Here is a 21,259-nt window from a genome sequence, read left to right as displayed (position 1 = left end):
TACCTACAGATTCACATTGTGGTTAGATGTTAGGCTGTGTGTGTGTTCTCCCCATGTGCTGCCCCAGCTCTGTGCAGATAGCCAGCACAGCAGACCTCAAGCGAACTGCCCAATGACCACAAGACCCATAAGGTACAAAGGCGCCAGGTTTACTGTTAACAAAGTACAGTAATAGCACCTGGCAGACTCTACAAAGATGCTAAGACAGGTATGCCCGCGACAATCGACACAGCTCAGTGAATGGCAGGACTTTCCATTGCCCCCTTCGGCTGGACAAAAATATTCCCTCTGAGATACATCTTTATACCTTGATACAAACAAGTTAGTACTGCCCCTTTGACATAGTTACTGCCCCCTGACTAGTGGCTAGTTATCACCTTATACATGTTGGTTCAAATAAAACATCTCTATTACGTACTGTCATCCTGATCTTCTCTTTTAGGAGGGGTCAGTGTGTTCCTGTTACTCTTGGGGAATGTTTTTGTACCATCCTTGATATCGGGATGTGTTTGTATGAGTACTCTGTGCTTAGCACTTCTTAGGAATGTGTCTTTCTGCAATATTAGCCATGTTCTTGCCAGATTCTGTGAGCAGGCCCTGCTTCATACCAGGCCTGTGATACAAGGGCTTATGTCTCAGGCTCTCTTCCTACTACACACATTACCTAATGTTCCAAAGCAGAGAAGGAAACAAGGAATAAAACCACACATTACGTAATGTGAATCTGTTACTAATGGTTTTCTGTCATTATGTGTATTTTTAAAATTATATTTAAATATAGTATACTCCTGTTCATCCAAACCCTATTATCTGAACCTCTCCACATTATCCAATCTCGTGTATCTCATGGTGGGGGACAAGGAAGGGACTCAGATAATAGAGCAGAGACCACAGCCAGGACTATGAGAAGGAGGACACGCCCCTGGCTGCAGGGTAAGCCATCCTACTGCTGAAGGGCTCCTGTGACAGTACAGGGAACCCTCCACACCACCACTGTCATGAGAGTGAGTGAGCAGGGCCGTGACAGTGGAGCTGCAGAGGGCTACCTATCCAGGCAAGCACAAAGCGACGAGAAGGCTGTCGAGCTCAGACCCCCGGCCAGGACTGTGAGGAGGATGAGAATGAGTCCCCAGATGCAGGGGAGGCAACCCTGCTTCTGAATGGCTCCTGCCCTCTTGATTAGCCAAACTCCATGTTATCCAAATAAAATCTATGTCCCCCATACTAATCAGATAATTGAGAGTATACTATATATAAGGGGTCGGCAACCTTTCAGAAGTGGTGTGATGAGTCTTCATTTATTCCCTCTAATTTAAGGTTTTGCGTGCCAGCAATACATTTTAACGTTTTTTAGAAGGTCTGTCTCTGTCTATATTATATAACTAAACTATTGTCATATGTAAAGTAAACAAGGTTTTCAAAATATTTAAGAAGCTTCAATTAAATTAAAATGCTGATCTTACGCCGCCAGCCCGCTCAGTCCGCTGCCGACCTGGGGTTCCGTTCACCTAGGCCAGCAGCGGGCACTGAGTGGGACCGGCGGCCGGGACGCTGGCTGGCAAGGGGCCAGCAGCCAGAACCCCAGACCGGCAACGGGCTGAGCGGGGCCGGTGGCCGGGACCACAGACCAGCAGTGGGCTGAGCGGCTCCTGTCTGGAGTCCTGGCCCTGCCCACATAGAGTGGGTACCTACCTTCTCCCTGGTTTTAGCCCATTTTCTTCCTCTCTGTCTGCACTGAGCTGAGGGTGGGACTGCACGGAGCACAGGGCTGGGGGTCAAGGAGCAGGCTGGGGGCTAGGGTGTAGGGTCTGTCCAGGAGCTAGAATGAAGGAGGGGGCTCAGGGCTGGGGCGGAAGGTTTGGGTGTGGAGTGCTTACCTGGGCAGCTCCCATTTGGTGCGAGGGGTGCAGGTGGGAATGTGTGTGTGTGTGGGTGGGGGTGTGTGCAGGAGCTCCCATTTGGTGCTCAGGGTGGGGGTGGGTATGTGGGGGGTGCAAGAGTCAAGGCATGGGGTGTGTGGGGGCTGGGTATGTGGGGGGGTGCAGGAGTCAGGACATGCGGTATGGGGGGCTGGGTATGTGTGCGGGTGCTGGAATCAGGGCTGGGATTGTGGGGAGATGCAGGGGTCAGGGCAGGGGGTTGGGGGTGTGTGAGGGGGTGCAGGGGTCAGGACAGAGGGCTGGGGGTGTGTGAGTGGGGGTGGGCCAGGAAGAGGGGTGGGAGTTGGGACTCCTGGGATCCGGGAAGGGGCTGGTGTCTGACGCTCGGGGGAGGAGTGCTGGAAGTGAGGATTCTGGATTCCTAGGTTTCCAGCTGGGCTCTAGTTGTTCAAGGGGGTGGGGGGCAGACGGAGACTATGGCTCCGGACTCCTGGGTTCTGCCCTCAATGCCGAAGGGGAGCGCGGTCCAGTGACCTGGGGTGGCAAAAGAGACGCAGACCCAGCTGTTCCCAGAGTCCAGCAGGCAGCGAGCCGCAGCCCCCAGGCTCGGGTTCGGGCTGTGGGAGACAGCCAACCCCAGTACAGAGCCGAGCTCATGCCGGCACCAGGGTTCCAACCCCGGGGCAGCCTGCCTGAGTCCAGGGAGCGGGGCCGGCTGTGCTCGGGGCAGGCAGGCGCACGGCGCAGCTGGGACCAAAGACCCTTTCTGACTTACAGGCCTCGCGGGCGCTGTGACTCCTGTGGGGCCGGGTCCCTCTTCTTGCCCCCTCCCGCCGGTGCAAATGCCAGTGGGAGGGGCGGAGAAGAGCGGGCTGGGCCGGGCAGGATAGAATTTTTAATGGCACGTTGCTGCCTGCCGGGGTCCCAGCTGCCGGCCCCGCTCAGCCGGCAGCAGGCTGAGCGGGGCCAGCTACCGGGACCCCGGCAAGCAGCAGCATGCCATTAAAAATTGGCATGCGTGCCATAGGTTGCCGACCCCTGCTATATATGCTAATGGTTGAAAAGCTCCTTAATCCCGTGAGTATTCTCACTGAAGTCAAAGGGAGTACTCATAAGATTTCATTTTTTTCTTGCATAAATATGCGAGTACTCCCTTTGACTTCAATGAAAATTCTCATATGATTACGGACTACTTCTACACAGGTTTGCAGGATCAGGCTTTCACAATGGAACATCTCCACTGTAAATCCACAGAGAATGCAGCAAGGAGAAGAGAAAGATCAAGAACATGATGTGCACACACACACACAGAGTGAAAAAACAAGCAGGTAAACACATTAAAAGGACAACGTATGTATATTTTCAACAAATGCCCCAAAATCCTAACTCCATGTTATCCGTAAGATGTAGCACTGCATATAGAAAACGTAAAAATAAGAGCAGAATCCTCTAAAATAGAGCTCTTTGAAAGAACTGGACCATGATACCTTCATTTAGATATTCTCCAAGTTCATTAATCAAACGTTGCGTCATCTTCAGTGGAGGTGGAAGGGGAGGTTAATTCTATCTCATATGACCTAATTTTGCTTTAACAAAAACAAAAAGCTGATCTACAGAACAAAAGATGCTTTGCTTGTGAAGTAGGAACCAATGCCAGCACACTCACGACTGACAAGAATAACTGGAGAGCATTAAAATTTGCTTGCTGTTGAAGATTTTAGATTGCCTTTGCAAAAAACAGTTTTAGAATTGAGTCATGTTCTTCAGGAAATGTCCTCTGAACAGAGGTTTTAATGTAAGAGTAGTTTTGAAGTCCAGTGGTAAGGAGAAATATTGGCTGCAGCTAACCAAGGGTCAATGCTATGAATCCATAGTGCTCCCAACTCCTTCTGACTTCAGTGGGTGTGCCCAACACCTTTGAGGACTAGGTGCTAATGGGGATAAGGCAGTGCCAATTGCTCACAGAATATTTTCCACCCCCAATTTTAGTCTCAATGAGAGGAAGTGGGAGAGGGGAAACAGATCTGGGATACTGATGGCAAATTCCTTTCTTTAAAACCAAGCACAATTAGTAGATATTTCACGTCATTTGTGGGATCATGCCAGCACAATCAGGGAACTGAAAAACGCTCATGCTGTTTTGTATAGTCACATTTTCCAGGTTCCTTCTGAACCTCACATTACTCTTAGGTATGAAGAAGGGTTTATTAAATGAAGAAAGCAATCTATCCAGTAGGCCAGTATGGGGAGGTAGGGAAGGGGACGAAGACGGCTCAGGTAACTCATTTTAACACACACCCTACTAAGCTGCTCCTCGTCATGCTCCCTACACTAAACCAACAGCAGTAAAAAGATACTTCTTCTGTTGCAGCCAAAAGGCAGGGCTTGCAAGAAACATCGAAAGTTTCAGAGAGGTCTTCTGTTCTGGCAGTACGTTGTTAAGATGAGTTGTTGCCAAGGAAGCTTTAAAACATGGGACTGTGCTCTTTTTGCTTCTTTAAGATCTGAAAAGCTGGAACACTTTTTCTTTTTTTTAGTTGTTTCTTTGCTTGTTTTTTACATTAAAAGTACCGGGACTACTGAGTCTGATCTTCCATGGTTTTGCTAGAAGGCCTGTTGGAGGACTCCGGGGTATACTGGGAGCACTCTCACACATTAACTGAATCGTTATGGTGTTAAGTCTTTAACAAATGTATCCTTTCACCCATGTGCTTATTAGGAGTTAGAACTAAACGAAAATGTTAACAAACCCACAAAGTGCTGAACAGTCCAATTAGAAATGCCTTTACCTCTCAATTGCTCAGACTGATATTCTACTATTTCACTACAGTAACTCCACACTTAACATAAGTTGTTTCGTTATTAGGTCGCTGACCTATTAGAGAACATACTTTTAAAGTCCTGCAATGTTCCCTTATAACATTGTTTTGCTCCCTCTGCTCCACCCTCCCGGGACTCCTGCCAGGGAGTGGGCAATCCCCCGCACCCCGATCCTGCTCTCCGGCTGGAATGTAGGGTGGGCGGAGCAGGGCAAGCCCCCATGTTCCCACCCCACCCCCCAGCAGGAGCGCCAGGCAGGTGGAACGGGGCAAGTCCCCACGCCCCCATCCCGCTCCTGGGCTGGAACGCCTGGCAGGCCGAGCAGGGCAAGCACCCGCGTCCCGCTACACTCCTGCCTCAACCAAGCTACACAATCATCAGTGAGTACAGTATTAAATGGTTTGTTTAAAATTATTTAAAAAACTTATACTGTATATGTATATAATGTCTTTTGTCAGGCGAAAAAGATTTCCCTGGAATCTAGGCTCCCCTCCCCCCATTTACCTTAATTCTTAGGGGAAAATGGATTCGCTTAACGTCGTTTTGCTTAAAGTAGCAGTTTTTCAAGAACATAACTAGGACGTTAAGTGAGGAGTTACTGTATTTCTTCACAGCATTCCAGAATAGACAAGCCCTGATTTGCCAATATAAAAAATAAACATAAAAACAAACAAACAAAACCCCCTCACCTTTTACACAAAATTGTAAAATAAACTTAAAACTTCCAGGCCTTCTTTAAACAGCCTCATGAACAAACAAACAAATCTAACAAGTCAAAACAAGGGGGGGGGAGATGTAGTCACCCACTAATGAAAACTAAGTCATTTAGGGCCTGCTCCTACTTTGTCTGAAGTTAATGGACTTCACCCAATGATTTCATTTTTCACCCTTCCATTTCATGGTCCCAATCCTACAACTGGCTGCATGTGACAGGACTAAGGTCTCAAATCTTAAACTAAGGCACCAATCCTGCAAACTGTTCCATTTTGGTGGTTTATGGCACTGGCATGGACCCCAACTGATGTCAATGGGGCTCTCTGCAGGTGCAAAGGTCCTGCAGGTGCAGGATCAGGGCCTATATTAATATGCCACGCTAACACGACTACAGTTATCACTAACTCACTTTTAGATTTATGCTACAGCATGTTAAATTTAAAAAAATAAAATAAAAAACAAAGGGCAAAATGGGCTTTTATAAATTGTCCAATTCTAAGTTTAAAATCCACAAGTTTCTTAGGTATATCAGTTTCGATGCTCAGGATTTTTCTCCCAAGTTTAATTTTGGTTCTAACGTGTTTCCTCCTATATATGTTGCTCTATGTAATAAAAATGAAATGTCAAAGCATTTGTTTTCTCCTTTTAAAACACAACTTTACTGTGTTACAATGCATATATAGTACATATTTCTATTATGAGTAAAGAATTCAGAAAAAAATGGCTGAATTCTTTCTTATCATTTCCTAATGCTTAAATTTAAAAGTTGATTCATTGATTGTAGAAGGTGCAAGACTAAGAGTTTTAAAGTCCACCCCATTTACTCACACAGGCCTGATCCTGCCAAGTGACACACCTGCACAGAAGCCCATTGATTTCAGTGAGACTGAGCACAGGTTTTAGGGATCCTGCAGGATCTGAGCCATATGAATACAGCAACAGTATAAGCTTCCCCACATTGTCCTGCCAATGTACCCCAAACTGTGATCTGATGAGACCTTTCCAAGGTCAAGAGGACAGTTAAATCTTCCATGTGAATAAAGCCCCAGAATTATTTGCTGAGACTGCCAATAAAAAGGTGTCAATTGCAATGGTAATTTTCCAATACGCACAATTTCCACTGAGAAAGTTACTAAAACCAGCAGCTAATCATAAAGAGGAAATGTCAGATGGCAACTATTTTGTTTTTGCTATTCTAGCCTGGATTCAAAACAGTGTCTTAGAGGTGAAAGGATCTCTGTTCTATATGAGATTCTTGTTTTAGTTTTGGGAGCAGGGTGGGGAAGATGGAGGGGTGCAAGTGAATAAGTCCCCTTCATCCTCTCCCCAGTACTCTTGCAGATTTTACAGGGTGGTTGGAAATTCAAATATCTACCTCTAATTCAGCTTTTCCCTTACCTTATTACCTCCCCACCATGGCCAATCGCCACTGTCCACATATACCCAATTCTCCCAGTGTCCCTTACACTCACAAAGTCTTCCCCAACACCATTTTGGTTGGAAGTGGGGTTCTCCTTCCATATCTTGGACCCTACAAGGTAGTGCTGAACCCCATGAAAAAGATATACAGGATTTAGGTTTCCACAAAAGTTCCTCTCCATAAAATAACTGTTATTGCCACGTATCATATGTCTTATGAACTTTACTGGTATAAGATGGTAAACATACAGGAAAATATCACACGGATAGTTGTCCTGAACAGTGCTCAGTCTCCTCTTCTGCAGATATTATGGAAGATTTAAGTTTAATTTCCAGTTTTGTTATACACTACTTACATGAAGTCACTTACTCTCTCTGCCTCAGTTCCCCACCTGTAAAATAGGAACAACAACACTCCTTTTCTTCCATCCTGGTCTATTCCATCCTATTGCAAGCTCTTTGGGGCAGGCTTTGTCTCTTACTATGTGCTGGCACTATAGGTATACACAATTGGCTAAACAAACAGACCTAGGGTGAGATCCTTCACCCCAGCTACAGCCACTTTTGCTTGGTAAAAGGGCTGGAATAACATAAAGCCTCTGAAAGCCCAGAAGCTGGCTGGTAGTGAATTCCTCCCTGCACAGGACCAGCAAAAGACAGCCCTAAAGCTGTCTCCCAAAGATCCCCTTGTAAATCTTGACAAGTTTCAGAGTAACAGCCGTGTTAGTCTGTATCCGCAAAAAGAAGAACAGGAGTACTTGTGGCACCTTAGAGACTAACAAATTTATTAGAGCTGCATCGGATGCATCCGAAGAAGTGGGCTGTAGTCCACGAAAGCTTATGCTCTAATAAATTTGTTAGTCTCTAAGGTGCCACAAGTACTCCTGTTCTTCTTTTTGTAAATCTTGGTGTAGGGGGAGTATCCAGGTGGGGTAATGATAGCAGCATGTAATACTGCAGAGATTCTAAGTAGTGCTGGGGCCCATAGGCTGCCAGGGCTGTCTAACTTATGCCAGAGTCTGTGGAGCAGCCAGAATTGGAAAGGTGCAAAGGTATCTTAAAACCACCATATCCCACCCCGGCGCTATGGATTCTCCGTTGTGCTTATCTCATCATGTTTAAAGAACAGTGGGGGAGGATGGGGTGTATTCTCTTCCACACTTGGTTGTCATTAGAACACCTTGCTTCTCGCAGTCACTATAAGCTGACTCTGATACAGTGTACAAACCCCATACTGGGCTCCTGGACAAGGGTGCCGAAGAAGCCTCCCTTGGGGAAGAGGGCTGCATGCTGTGCCCAGTTGGGGCTGAAGGTTTAGCTGCCTTTTCTACTGATAGCTTAGGTTGTACTTGGAGCTGTTGGGAGAGATGGAGGGACCCAGGAAGGGTAACTCCGAAAGGACTCCAAGGTGCTAGACTCTTACAGAGCCTGGGTCAGAGCCCGGTGGAGTGGGAAGGCCCAGGCTGCCCTACCAACTTCTTCTGCTGCAGATGGGGCATAAGCCTCATTGTAAGGAGGGGGCAAGGACACTGAAAACACAAGATGATGCTAAGCCCACACACAGGTGAGGAACTGGACTGAAAAGCTGTCCTGGGTGGGGTGAGGCTGGATGCTGGACCCTCAGAGGACTCTATTACACTGACCAACACGCGGCACTCTATTGTGAGCAGTGTCTCCTTTGTACCTCCATTTACACAAAGGCTGAAAAACTTACCATAAAGCACACAAGTAACAGTCTCTTAAAAAAAAAAAAAAAGCATCTTAGCAAGCCATAAGAAAAATATTATACAGACCTTGCCATAAGGAGTATCCACATATTTTTCTGTTCTTCCTTCCAAGATGTCAGGATCGTCCAGACCAGTTCCACCAATAATTCCAATCTTACAAATAAACAAAAGTAAGTATTAGAGCTCTAGAGATTACACTGTATTTTAAATCTGACAGTGACACTAACCCTGGATTTCTAGCCAGCTACACAATTTATTTTTTGATTCATCTATGCTTAAGATGGGCCCAGAACCATGGATCCAAAAAGCATCAATCATTATAGCTACAGCTCAAGTTTCTCATGAAGACTTGCAAACATAGTTGTACCATGTCACTTTAGGCCATATTTCATTTAATTTTGCCAAGTACAAAGGCTTGACTACAACTCCCCAGGTCATATAGTCACCAAATTTAAAAGTTATCAAACAGCACAAAGAAAGAATCACTAATTAATCATTTATCCCTAATGTGAAAGTAAATATGGGTGTTAACTGGCAAACTTGATAACTGATGCCAAAGAGATCAGCACAACCTATGCTGTAATCAAGGCTGTACCACAGATAGTATTCATATGAAATTGTGGTACACCTTTTCTGCAATGGGAAGAACAAGGACAAAGACCTCTGGTCACTGGAGACATAATGATCCCCAGAAATGCAACACCTGAACTGTCTTATTGATAACCCTGATTGCCATTAAGGTATGGCTCATAAGCTTCTTCCTCTCCCAATAGCAGTTGCTTCTAGATGCATGGGGAAGAGACAAAAAGGAAAGTGTGTTGGCAACTAGTTAGATTTGCCTGACGTGAAGCTACTAGCTGAGAAGCTACTAACTTTCAGGCCATGTAGCCTCCTTGAAAAAACATATTACTTAGCTGACTAAAGCCCCGGTTCAGCAAAGCATTCAGTTATCCAAACCTGCACAGTGCCCCACACCATTTTATCTGAGGTTAAATTGTGTAAGACATTCACGCTGAGCACACAGACTTTTACCCAGGATGGAAGCTGTCAACCAAAAAAGCCTTCCTTGCTTGCCTGCAATATACGTAGGAAAGATAGGCAGTATGGCAAGAGACCACCCTGGCTTAACCAGGAGATCTTCAATGATCTAAAAAAATCAAAAAGGAGTCCTACAAAAAGTGGAAACTAGGTCAAATTACAAAGGATGAATATAAATAAATAACACAAGTATGTAGGGACAAAATTAGAAAGCCAAGGCACAAAACGAGATCAAACTAGCTAGAGACATTAAGGGTAACAAGAAAAAGTTCTACAAATACATTAGAAGCAAGAGGAAGACCAAGGACAGGGTAGGCCCATTACTCAATGAGGAGGGAAAATAATAACAGAAAATGTGGAAATGGCAGAGGTGCTTAATGACTTCTTTGTTTTGGTTTTCACCAAGAAGGTTGGTGGTGATTGGACATCTAACATAGTGAATGCCAGTGATAATGAGGTAGGATCAGAAGAGGCTAAAATAGGGAAAGAACAAGTTAAAAATTACTTGGACAAATTAGATGTCTTCAAGTCACCAGGGCCTGATGAAATGCATCCCTAGAATACTTAAGGAGCTGACTGAGGAGATATCTGAGCCATTAGCAATTACCTCTGAGAAGTCATGGAAGACAGGAGAGATTCCAGAAGACTGGAAAGGGCAAATATAGTGCCAATCTATACAAAGGGAAATAAGGACAACCCGGGGAATTACAGACCAGTCAGCTTAACTTCTGTACCCGGAAAGAGAATGAAGCAAATAATTAAGCAATCAATTTGCAAATATCTAGATGACAATAAGGTGGTAAGTAACAGTCAGCATGGATTCGACAAAAACAAATTATGTCAAACCAACCTGATAGCTTTTTTTTGACAGAGTAACAAACATTGTGGATAGGGGGGAAGCGGTAGACGTGGTATATCTTGACTTTAGTAAAGCTTTTGATACTGTCTCGCATGACCGTCTCATAAATAAAGTAGGGAAATGCAACCTAGATGGAACTATTATAAGGTGGGTGCAAAACTGGTTGGAAAACCGTTCCCAAAGAATAGTTATCAGGGGTTCACAGTCATGCTGGAAGGGCATAATACGTGAGGTCTTGCAGGGATCAGTTCTGGGTCCGGTTCTGCTCAATATGTTCCTCAATGATTTAGATAATGGCATAGAGAGTACACTTATAAAGTTTGCGGATGATACCAAGCTGGGAGGGGTTGTAAGTGCTTTGGAGGATAGGATTAAGATTCAAAATGATCTGGACAAACTGGAGAAATGGTCTGAAGTAAATAGGATGAAATTCAATAAGGACAAATGCAAAGTACTTCATTTAGGAAGGAGCAATCAGTTGCACACATACAAAATGGGAAATGACTGCATAAGAGGATCTGGGGGTCATAGTGCACTACAAGCTAAATATGAGTCAACAGTGTAACGCTGTTGCAAAAAAAAAAGCGATCATCATTCTGGGATGTATTAGCAGGAATGTTGTAAGCAAGACACAAGAAGTAATTCTTCCGCTCTACTCCACTCTGATTAGGCCTAAGCTGTAGCATTGTGTCCAGTTCTGGGCACCACATTTCAGGAAGGATGTGGACAAATTGGAGAGAGTCCAGAGAAGAGCAACAAAAATGATTAAAGGTCTAGAAAACATGACCTATGAGGGAAGATTGAAAAAAATTGGGTTTGTTTAGTCTGGAAAAGAGAAGACTGAGAGGGGACAGGATAACAGTTTTCAAGTATGTAAAAGGTTGTTACAATTTTTCTTCCTCTTTGTTTTTCTTAACCTCTGAGGATAGACAAGAAGCAATGGTCTTAAATTGCAGCAAGGAAGGTTTAGGTTGGACATTAGGAAAAACTTCCTAACTGTCAGAGTGGTTAAGCACCGGAATAAATTGCCTAGGGAGGTTGTGGAATCTCCATCATTGGAGATTTTTAAGAGCAGGTTAGACAAACACCTGTCAAACACCATACTTAGTCCTGCCACAAGTGCAGGGGACTGGACTAGATGACCTCTCGAGGTCCCTTCCAGTTCTATGATACGATGTCCATTCAACTTCTCTTTGCTGGAGACGCAGGAGGTCCCAGCAACGTCTGAGATGGTAACTAGGGATTTATTTTGAAAAACAATAATATGAGAGGGAACTATGCCTCTGCACTAATTTGTGCTACTTTAAAGGTGATCTTCAGACATAGGAGTATTTCTCCAACTCACACATAAAAAAGGAGACAGATCGAGACCATTAAATCTACAGCTGGTCAAAAAATGTCTGAAGAAATGTTATTCCATTGGAAAATGTCAATTGGTCAAAATGCTCCACTGAGTGTTGATTTGGATAAAAATTTAATTTTGAAAAAAACTGAAACCAAGCATTTTGATAAGGTGGGAACATTCCATTTAAAACTTATACAAATGTTTTGGTATTTTGTTTTGAAACAACTTTTTTGTTTTTACATTTATTTATAATTTTTTATTCTTGTAAAATGGCATAACAAAATAATTATATTACAAATGACCAGTCAGAATACCAGAAATGAGCAAATCAAATACCAATTTCAAATTACCAAATCACTATTTCATATCATTTTAAATTCTTTAAATCCTAATCAAAAATATAAAAGTATAAAATATTAAAATATATAAAAGCCACAACTGAAACAAACATGACCCAAAACAAAATGTTTTGTTGGAAATTTTCATTCCAATTCAGAATGAAATTTTTTTGAAATGCTGGAATTTCCCACAGAATAGAAATTCTAGTTTTGATCAACTCAGCTGCCTGAATGAATTATGCATCCTTCTAGATTTAAGGAGCTGTAGTCCAGCTAACCCGCTGCACCCACACAGACACCCTATTTTACAAGTTACTCAACCTTGCTTACCCAGAAGAATGCTGGAAAGGGGCCTGAGAACACTTCCACTATGCACAGAACCCCCACTGGGACTTTGTAGTTGTGCCACTGGACCTACTTTTGGGTTCAAAGTATTCTTTTTAAACCTTGAAACCTTCAAAGACTGGTGCTTAATAATACCTGAAATGTAACAATATGGTTTAGCATAACTCTATATTTGTGTTATAAAAAGCTAATTCCCATATGTGGAGTTTGCTTTCCAACCAAGGCCCACAACAAATCAGAGATTACCTTTACAGTAGTACCAGCTCCCCCTGCTGCTACCAAGCCAACTTAACACATGTACAAAGAAACACCATTTCTGTTTTTGGCTCTACCACCAGCCTGAGAAACCCCAGGCCTCTACACAGAGTGTCTGATAGGGGGACAGTATTCACAGCCAGCTTAGCGGCATCTTCTGTTAGTGAAAGTATGAAGAATGTGAATTCATATTCTGCTGGGGATACAGGGTTTTTTTTTTTTTTTTAAAGCTTTGTGTTCTGGTGCAGTCTGCATAGAGTTAACAAGTTCCAGCTTAGTACTAGCAACAAAAAGGGAATCTCCATTTAGTTTTTGCAAACACTGACTTCTTCAATAAAGCGACATCCATAGGAATAAAGATTTTGCGCATGTCCTCGTGTCAGTCAGAAAAGCAAAACGGTTAAACTGTCGGTGCCACAGGTTCACAATGAATACTGAGGACAAACTGATTGATTACTGCGTACTTCAATCCAACCAAGTTGTGCAGCCTTCACAATAAAATTAATAATACAATGAGAAAGAAACATACACTTCCAAGTTATACCTTCCTTTGGCTTCCCAGTGGAACCAGTTGTCTTTGTATCTTTTAGGGTCTGATCCAACTCCCACTTAAGTCAATGGGAGGTTTTCCACTGACTTCAATGGGAATTAGATTAGGCTCTTCAGAGCAGTGGCTGTTTTTAATTGTGTGGTCCCCAAGCACACTGTTGGCACTTAAAGAAATAATTTCACCCTCTGTTACACACAGCAAAAAAATTGCTTTTTTCAATTGGCAGTTACTGTTGCAATGTTTGTCTCAGTTTTAAGTGGAAGAACTCAAATCATGTTGAGCTTTTAAAAACAAACAACCCCCCCACACATACACAACCCCCCCATTTTTGTCTCCCCCCCCAATACCTTGTCAGTAATAAAAGCATGTTATCTAAACTCTCCAAATGTTTTCTAGCTGTACAACTAAGGGTTTGTATCTCTTAACAAAATAATAATAATAAAAAAGCACCAACTGGAAATCCCAGTGACTTAAATCTAAACCAAAAATCTGTCTCTTGCTCTCAATTTCTATAGCCCTATGTTTATAGAAACCCTACAGATGCCCTGTCATTATACTGCAATTAGCTCATCAGGCATCTCTTTTCAATAAGCAAAGACTGTGGTCCTTGTTATGTGCCAGATACTTTTCCATGTGAAAGCTTGGTTCCTGTCATCTGCTGTGTGATAGTATTTAAACAGATTTTTTTCCTTTTGGCGCCACCTTGTGCTGTATGTGTGTTATTGCAGGCAAACAACTAAATATATATCTCCTCAATATATGTTCCACTCTATATGCATCCGAAGAAGTGGGCAGTAGCCCATGAAAGCTTATGCTCTAATAAATTTGTTAGTCTCTAAGGTGCCATAAGTACTCCTGTTCTTTTAACTAAATCCTTAATATAATCCAAATAGGCAGACTAGGGAAGAAAAATAAATCACAATAATATTTGCTTATAATTTTTGTAATAAGAATGGAGATTTTTCCTTTAGTCTTATTCACAGATCATGAGTATTTGGACAAATGCTGGTTTGTTCATGAAAATATTCAAGAGTCCTGAATGCTATGATTATTTGCCTGAAAACTGTACCTGAAGTATTATGAGCTATTTATTACTCAAGATTCTCCCGTTCCAAAGTTTGTCATCCTCATATGGAGTAGAAACAACATCAACAAGGCAATCAAAGGTGGGACTTGCAGGTCACATAGACATACCCACACTAGCATTAATCTAACTAGTACACTAAAAATAGCAGAGATGACACCGGCATGGACCTCTGCAGGGGAGCAGGAACAATTTGTATTGTGGGGGTGCTGAGAGACATTGAACCCCACTGAAAATCCTGTATATAATGGAAACCACTTCAAGCAGGATGGATAAAAATCAATGATTTTTTTGATAAAATGCTTTTTGAGGAAAAAAGCTATCTAAAGATAGTTTTAATGAATATACATTATAGCTCAAATATATCATCATGGAATAGGGATTATAAAATCTAATTCTATAGTATGAGACAATATATTCATGTAATGTTTAAGAAAAGTGTTGTAAATGAATTACAATAGTTCAAGGATTAGGGACCTAATCTTATGGGGTTCCACAGGCTTCTGTATAGATTATTTAGGTTAATCTTTCTATTTCCCCTATGAGACTCAGTGCTCAGTCTAGAAGATACCATCAGAGATGCTTTGTTTTGCAGTTCTCAAACTGTGCATTTGTGTCTCCAGAGGTAACCTGCTTGTTAACAGCAAAAATGTTTTTAAATAAATAAATAATATATAGAGGTGAGAAATAACAGACCTCAACTCTATTGTCCCTCTGCAAATTTGTGTACACAGAGTCAATCCCTTACCTCTCTCTAAAAGTGCAAAGTTTCAAAAAGTTCAATGAATAGAAGATTGTTAGGGGCATAATAGATCTGGACAAGAAGAAGAAGTCTGATAAATGTGAGAAGGGAGGGATATATGCTTTTTTGTTAAAATATTGTATGTTTGCTGTTGAAGAAAAAAATCCAGAATACTTAACGTTGTTGTTTTAGTTAAATAAATAATTTAAACGTCTGTCTGGTGATGTTCTCCTCCTAATACAGCGTGGCAAGAAAATCCTCCAAATATTAATGATTAAACTGCTGAATTGGAGCTGGTTCACCTCCCAATGACTTCATAAATATCTGCTTCAATTACCTTTGGTAAATGAAATAACTAAACAATCATTAATTTTCTGATATAGCTGTAAAACTAATCTAAAAAGTTTTCAAAATAAATCACTGTTTAAGTATAGTGTGTACCTTCTAAAAATGAAACCTACATCTATCTCTGAGTTATGAAGAATATGTATTAAGGTTATAACAACCAACAACAATGCACTTTTATGTATCAGAGGGGTAGCCATGTTAGTCTGAATCTGTAAAAAGCAACAGAGGGTCCTGTGGCACCTTTGAGACTAACAGACATCTGAAGAAGTGAGGTTCTTACCCATGAAAGCTTATGCTCCCAGTACTTCTGTTAGTCTCAAAGGTGCCACAGGACCCTCTGTCACTTTTATGTAGAAAACCATGATTAAATCGAGCCTTCCTGACTAGTGATTGAAATCATGATTTAAATCCACCTTGACTTCAAGCCAGGAGATGCTGCAGCACACCCCCCTTCACCTCTAGTTTCAGCACCTATGGACTTCTGCACAGACTAGCAACGTGAAAATGTACTCGTGTCCCTGCATGGGTTTACAGAGCCTGCACTGAAGCCAGCGCTGCTGCATCTTCAGTGCTATTTTTAGCTGTACGAGCTGTTATGCCTGGGGGAATTCTGCGCCACTGCGAAATGCAGAATTTGATGTTTCCCCTGCAGAATTGGGGCTGCAGAGCTGCTGGTGGCCATTAGGGGCATTGCAGCTCACAGAGCACCAGCCCGGTGGGGATGGAGGCTCTGCATGCTCTGCAGCCTTGTTTGATCCTCATCCGCCCGTGGACGGGAGAAGGTCTAGGAGTCCTGGCTCTGGCAAAGGGTGAGGATGGGCACCGTGTCCCCCCGGGAGATAGTAAAGAAGCTCGGGGGAGTACAGGTCCTGGGAGAGGGGGTGCAGATGTCTGTGCCAGGGGGTGCCTCGTAGCTGGGCTCTGGGGGGAGCGGAATGCAGTTGTCGGTGGCTGGGCTCTGGGGAGAGGGAGGTGCAGGTGCCTGGGCTTTTGCGGTGCCCTGCAGCGGGGCTGTGGGGGGAGGGAGGTGTGGGCATCTGGGCTCTGGGGAGGCCCTGCAGCTGGGCTCTGGGGGCGGGGGGGAAGAGGGTTCTGGAGCTGGGATATGCTTCATAGCTGGACTCTGGGGGGAGGGAGTTCAGGTGTTTGGGCTCGGGGGGGGGGCACACAGCCCCCTCCAGTATGCTCCCAATTGGGTTTCTTTAACTCTCTACTCCTGGGGGAATCTTTTTTCATTGTCATCTATATTGTTGACATACTTGCTGACAGGTATTTTGAAATAAGTTACCAAAATAATTGAAACTGGAGTGATTATATTGTGCTATTGACAAATAAAATATGCAGAATTTGGCAGAATTTCAAAATATTGTGCGCAGAATTTTGAATTTTTTTGGCACAGAATTTTCCCAGGAAGTATGTCTAGTGGTAGTATGTCTACACAAGCTGCTATTGGACCTTTGACTGCAGCATAGACATATCCTTATGGGACCAATCACAAACCACAATCCTAACACAGGCTGGAAATTGTTCACATACTCTTCAGTGTTTGCTGAATTTTGTAACTCATACAAATCAGAACAGAAATTGTGAAATGTTTTTATTATTCATTGAAATTCTAAAAAAAATGAAGAGGGTTAATAATCAAGTTTTTTTTTAGTTGGGAACCACATATATGCCAACATAACTGCAGCCTAGAATTTAAGATTGAGGATAATTTCCGCAGAGTGTGCTTTTCAACCTGAATTATTCTATCCAGTAATTAAAGAGAACAATGCAAACTGGAGATATGGGGTTCTTCACCATATTATCAATTGGATGATGAAACTGGCCGATGTCTGTGATTGTGACTCCCTGGTTGAGAATCCACAATACAGCCAAACTGTTCTTTTTCCTAACTGACCTTACTCTTACACCTTCCCTCCTCCCAAAACACAATCAATGTGACACCATTTTTTATTTTCTGCTTTAAAAATCACAGCAAAACTTAGTTCCACTAATAGAAAATAGATTCTATTTCTAAATTTCTAGTAACAAAAATAACAGATGCCATGGGATTTGAACACACTCCCTTTGTAATATAAAGCTGACAATTTAAACTCACATGTAGTGTCAGAGGCAGCGGCGGCTCCAGGCACCAGCGCTCCAAGCGTGTGCCTGGGGCAGCAAGCCACAGGGGACGCCCTGCCGGTCCCTGCGAGGGCAGCAGTCAGGCTGCCTTCGGCGGCTTGCCTGCGGGAGGTCCCCGGTCCCGCGGATTTGGTGGCATGCCTGCGGGAGGTCCGCCGGTCCTGGGGATTTGACGGCGGGTACGCCGAAGCCGCAGGACCGGTGGACCTCCCACAGGCATGCCACCGAATCCGCGGGACCAGGGACCTCCCGCAGACAAGCCGCCGAAGGTGGCCTGCCTGCCGTGCTTGGGGCGGCAAAAAAGCTAGAGCCACCCCTGGTCAGAAGGGTGCTTTCCTATGATGCTGTTTGAGGAGCTACCATCACAGCCCCCAGACAGCTTTCATCTCTGGGAATGCCACCAATCCAGGGAAGGTCTTATGTCCGGCTGCAGGAATGAGGAGCAGGCTGTCATCATTACAGAGATGGGTAGGTGGGGGAAGGGATTACACTGATGGGCATTGCTGGGGGAAAGGTATGCCCCCCCAACCTACCCAGGGTGTTGGGGGAATATGAGAGTGGGTATGGATTTTGGGGGTGGTTGCAGATGGAACAATGGAGACTGGGAAATAGGAGAATAACCTAGTGCAATATGGGAGGGAATGAATCTTAGAGGCATGGGCCAGCACCCTTATCTACCCTTTGGCAACAACTGGAAGCCCTGCAGAGAGCTAGGGAGGGAGGGAGGAGTGCTTCACAGTGGGGAGGGGCAATACAGAGTCAGAGTAAGTTTGCTGCAAAGAGAAGATACACTAACTAGGAGCTGGGAGGAAATCACCATCCCTCTTTCCTTGTGCCACAGCTGTGCTAACCAGGCTTGGGGACAGGGGACAGCCTCCCAGGCAGGTAGTTCTCTCTAAAAGAGCCAGCAAAGGCTCATTAGAGCAGCTGAACCTTTGACATGAGGAACTGACAGATAAAAGCCAGTTGTTTACCTGTAACCACTGTTTTTTGAGAGGTGGGTGCAGATACATATTCCACTCAGGTGTGCATGCACCCAAGGAGAATACACGGCTGTGACCACTCGAAGAAGAGAAACCACATCAGCTCCAGCACTGGACTTCATGCTTCCCTTCCACAAGCCAGTCCAGCTGCTCCTATTCCTCTTCCTGTTTCCCAGGCCCCGGGGTTGGTCAGAAGAAGCTGGAGTTAGGCAACACAGCAGTGGGGCCTAGTGGCAGCATGGAACCATAGAATTTACTGCTGCAGCAAGTCCTGCTTTCCTAGACCTTCCTGTGGGTTGTCAGGGACACAGCTGCTCAGATAGTACCTCAATGGACAGATATCCCTGTGAGGGAGACTACCCCAACCACAGAAAAGACAGATGGGGCAAGGCAAACACCAACTGAGATACCTCCAGATTAGCTTCCCTTTTCTCTCAAGACAGGGAAAATTGCTTGTCTACACATTGACCTCAAGAACTGTGGGAGCTTCTTCCAGTCCTCCTTATTTCCCAGGTCCAAAAAGCTTGTCTTAAAGAGTGGGGCAAAGTGCTAAGCATAACAGCTTTAACTACGGTGCCTCTGTCATTGGCGTGTATTATAGAGCCTAGAGACCCCATTGTACAGGCTATAGTACAAACATAAAACAGAAGGGAGTCCCTGCCCCCAAAGAGTTTACAATCTTAACACCTAAATTAATGCTCAATCAGTATTAACAGAGTCAATTATCACACGAGCTGGAGGATAGTGGACCCTTGCAGCAGAGCTCCCAGGGAGGGGGCACAAAGCCTCAGTGTGGATGAACCTGGCCTCTCCTAGCTCTTATTCCACAAGATGAATATGCAGGATCATTTGCAATTTTCAGAAAGTGGGGTAAGTGAAGATAGGATTATAACAGGATTCTGCAGGGCCCATAGCCTTAACTATCGCACTGGGTACTATAGATGGAGTTGGGGAGGAAGCAAATCCCCAAACCAGCAGGCAGTTAACAAATCAATACCTGGCAAACCTGCAGTAAACAAGACACCAATACATTTAATAATGATGCTTTTACCCACTGTTTGACCAGAGCCCAGAAATAGCTTTAGGTAGAGCACAGGATTCTGAGTGCAACAGCAGTGTCTAACTTTTCCTTTTAACGGTTGGATTCTTAGACACCCAGAGTTGTTGCGTTGTCATGCTCTGCTGCTGCTGATTTGGCTGAAGCAGCACCCTGTGAGTCTTTATGGCAACTGTAAATGAACGCAGCTCCCGGCCTCCCCTCCATATCCGAAAAGAAAACCCTCTGAAGTGACTTTTATTAGCCAAGGACACATGTTGGAGGCCTCAACATGTCCGCACTGTGCCCGCTGGGGGGTGCCGTGTAACACGAGCAGCAGGGCCCTGCCGGACGGCTGGGGGCGCCGTGCCCCCCCGCAGGGAGGGCGCTGTGCTGAAGCGGGCGCAGAAGGGCGGGCAGGGCAGACGCTGCTCACCCCGTGCCCATGTGCCCCGCAGCCCGGCGGGGCGGCGCAGGCAGGAGCCTGCCACATGCACCCAGCAGCAGAGGCGCCTCCCTCGGAGCCCACGTGCGCCAGCCGGACTAGTCCGCGCCCCGCGGCGGCCGCCAGGGGCTCCCGGGGGGCAGAGGCTGAGCGGGGGGACTCTCCCCTCCGCCGGGGCCCGGGCGGGAGCCCGCAGCGCCTCTTACCTTCACGGCCGGGGCGGCCGCGGCTGCAGCCATGTTTGCTAGAGGAAGGACGAGGAGGCGGTCCCGGCTCGGCTCGGCTCGGCCCTGCCCTGCCCTCCCAGGCTAGCGCCGGCCGGGGGCTGCAGTCGGCGGAACGAGCCCCGCCCCCTGCTGCGAGGAGGCAGCCGCAGCCTCTGAGCAGCGCCGCCTCCCCGCTCCCTTGGCGGCTCCGCACTGCGCCGCCCCTCCACCCCGGTCTGCGCAGGGTGCGGGGCTAGCCCGGTGGGGTGGCTGCATCCTGGTAGGAGTGGGCGCAACGCCGCCACGCAGGGTAGTGGGTGCTACCAGCTCTCAGGGCTCCCCACTCTAGCCACTTGCTCCCCCCGAGGGCCACGGGAGCCCAATGGGGCGCTGTGAAAACCCACCCCTGGGACTCTATCTGCCTCCCCAGAGCGAGCAGACGCAGGCTGGCCTCGGCCAGGCCAGGAGTACCAAGCCCTAGTGTACAACAATGAGCCAGGCCTCCCCCAGTCAGATTAGTTTACACATTACATTTTAAGGGTGTTTTTAAAAATCGCCTTCCGGTGTTGGGGGGTTGTGTTTTCAAGCTTTTCTTCACAAGCATGAAGGCTACAAACTTACTGTTTAAAAAAAAGAAAAACAAAAGCAACAAGCTGAAATTCTCACATAACAACCCAATTCCTGTACTTTCACAAAAGCACTAAACATCACAAGACTAGTGACTGAGGGTTGGCAACACTGTTGATATTTTCCAGGAGAGAAACAACACTGTCCTGAAAAAATGTGTCAGTCATCTTGTTCTTATTCAAAGGGAAAAAGCATGAAACAGTTATGTTATTATTCAGGACTGGACTGTTCCTCGCCTGGAAAATGTGTAAGGAAAGGGTGCCCTGTTCCATTTGAGGACACAGATTCTGGAGGATAGATGTTTCACAGAATTACTATAAACATTGCAGTGTGCAGAACAAGCCAAGAAGATGCCGTGACATTATTGACAT

At 45.1% G+C, this 21,259-nt stretch overlaps 1 protein-coding gene across 1 annotated transcript in view; it reads right to left on the bottom strand.

Annotated features, from left to right (window-relative positions):
• MTAP (methylthioadenosine phosphorylase) overlaps positions 1 to 20,391 on the bottom strand; it is a 66,158-nt gene extending 45,767 nt beyond the window's left edge. Inside the window, exons 1-2 of the mRNA XM_034773929.1 lie at positions 20,262 to 20,391; positions 8,627 to 8,713 (exon numbers count right to left, since the gene is read on the bottom strand). Coding sequence (XP_034629820.1) covers positions 8,627 to 8,713; positions 20,262 to 20,294 — 120 coding nt within the window. The 5' untranslated portion in view covers positions 20,295 to 20,391. The remainder of the gene's footprint in view (positions 1 to 8,626; positions 8,714 to 20,261) is intronic.
• Between the last annotated feature and the right edge of the window lie 868 nt (positions 20,392 to 21,259).

Source organism: Trachemys scripta, chromosome 6 (assembly GCF_013100865.1).
Source record: "Trachemys scripta elegans isolate TJP31775 chromosome 6, CAS_Tse_1.0, whole genome shotgun sequence".
NCBI classification, from domain to species: Eukaryota; Metazoa; Chordata; order Testudines; family Emydidae; genus Trachemys; species Trachemys scripta.
Note: the sequence above shows the minus strand (reverse complement) of the source record. Positions and strands in the feature narration are given on the sequence as shown.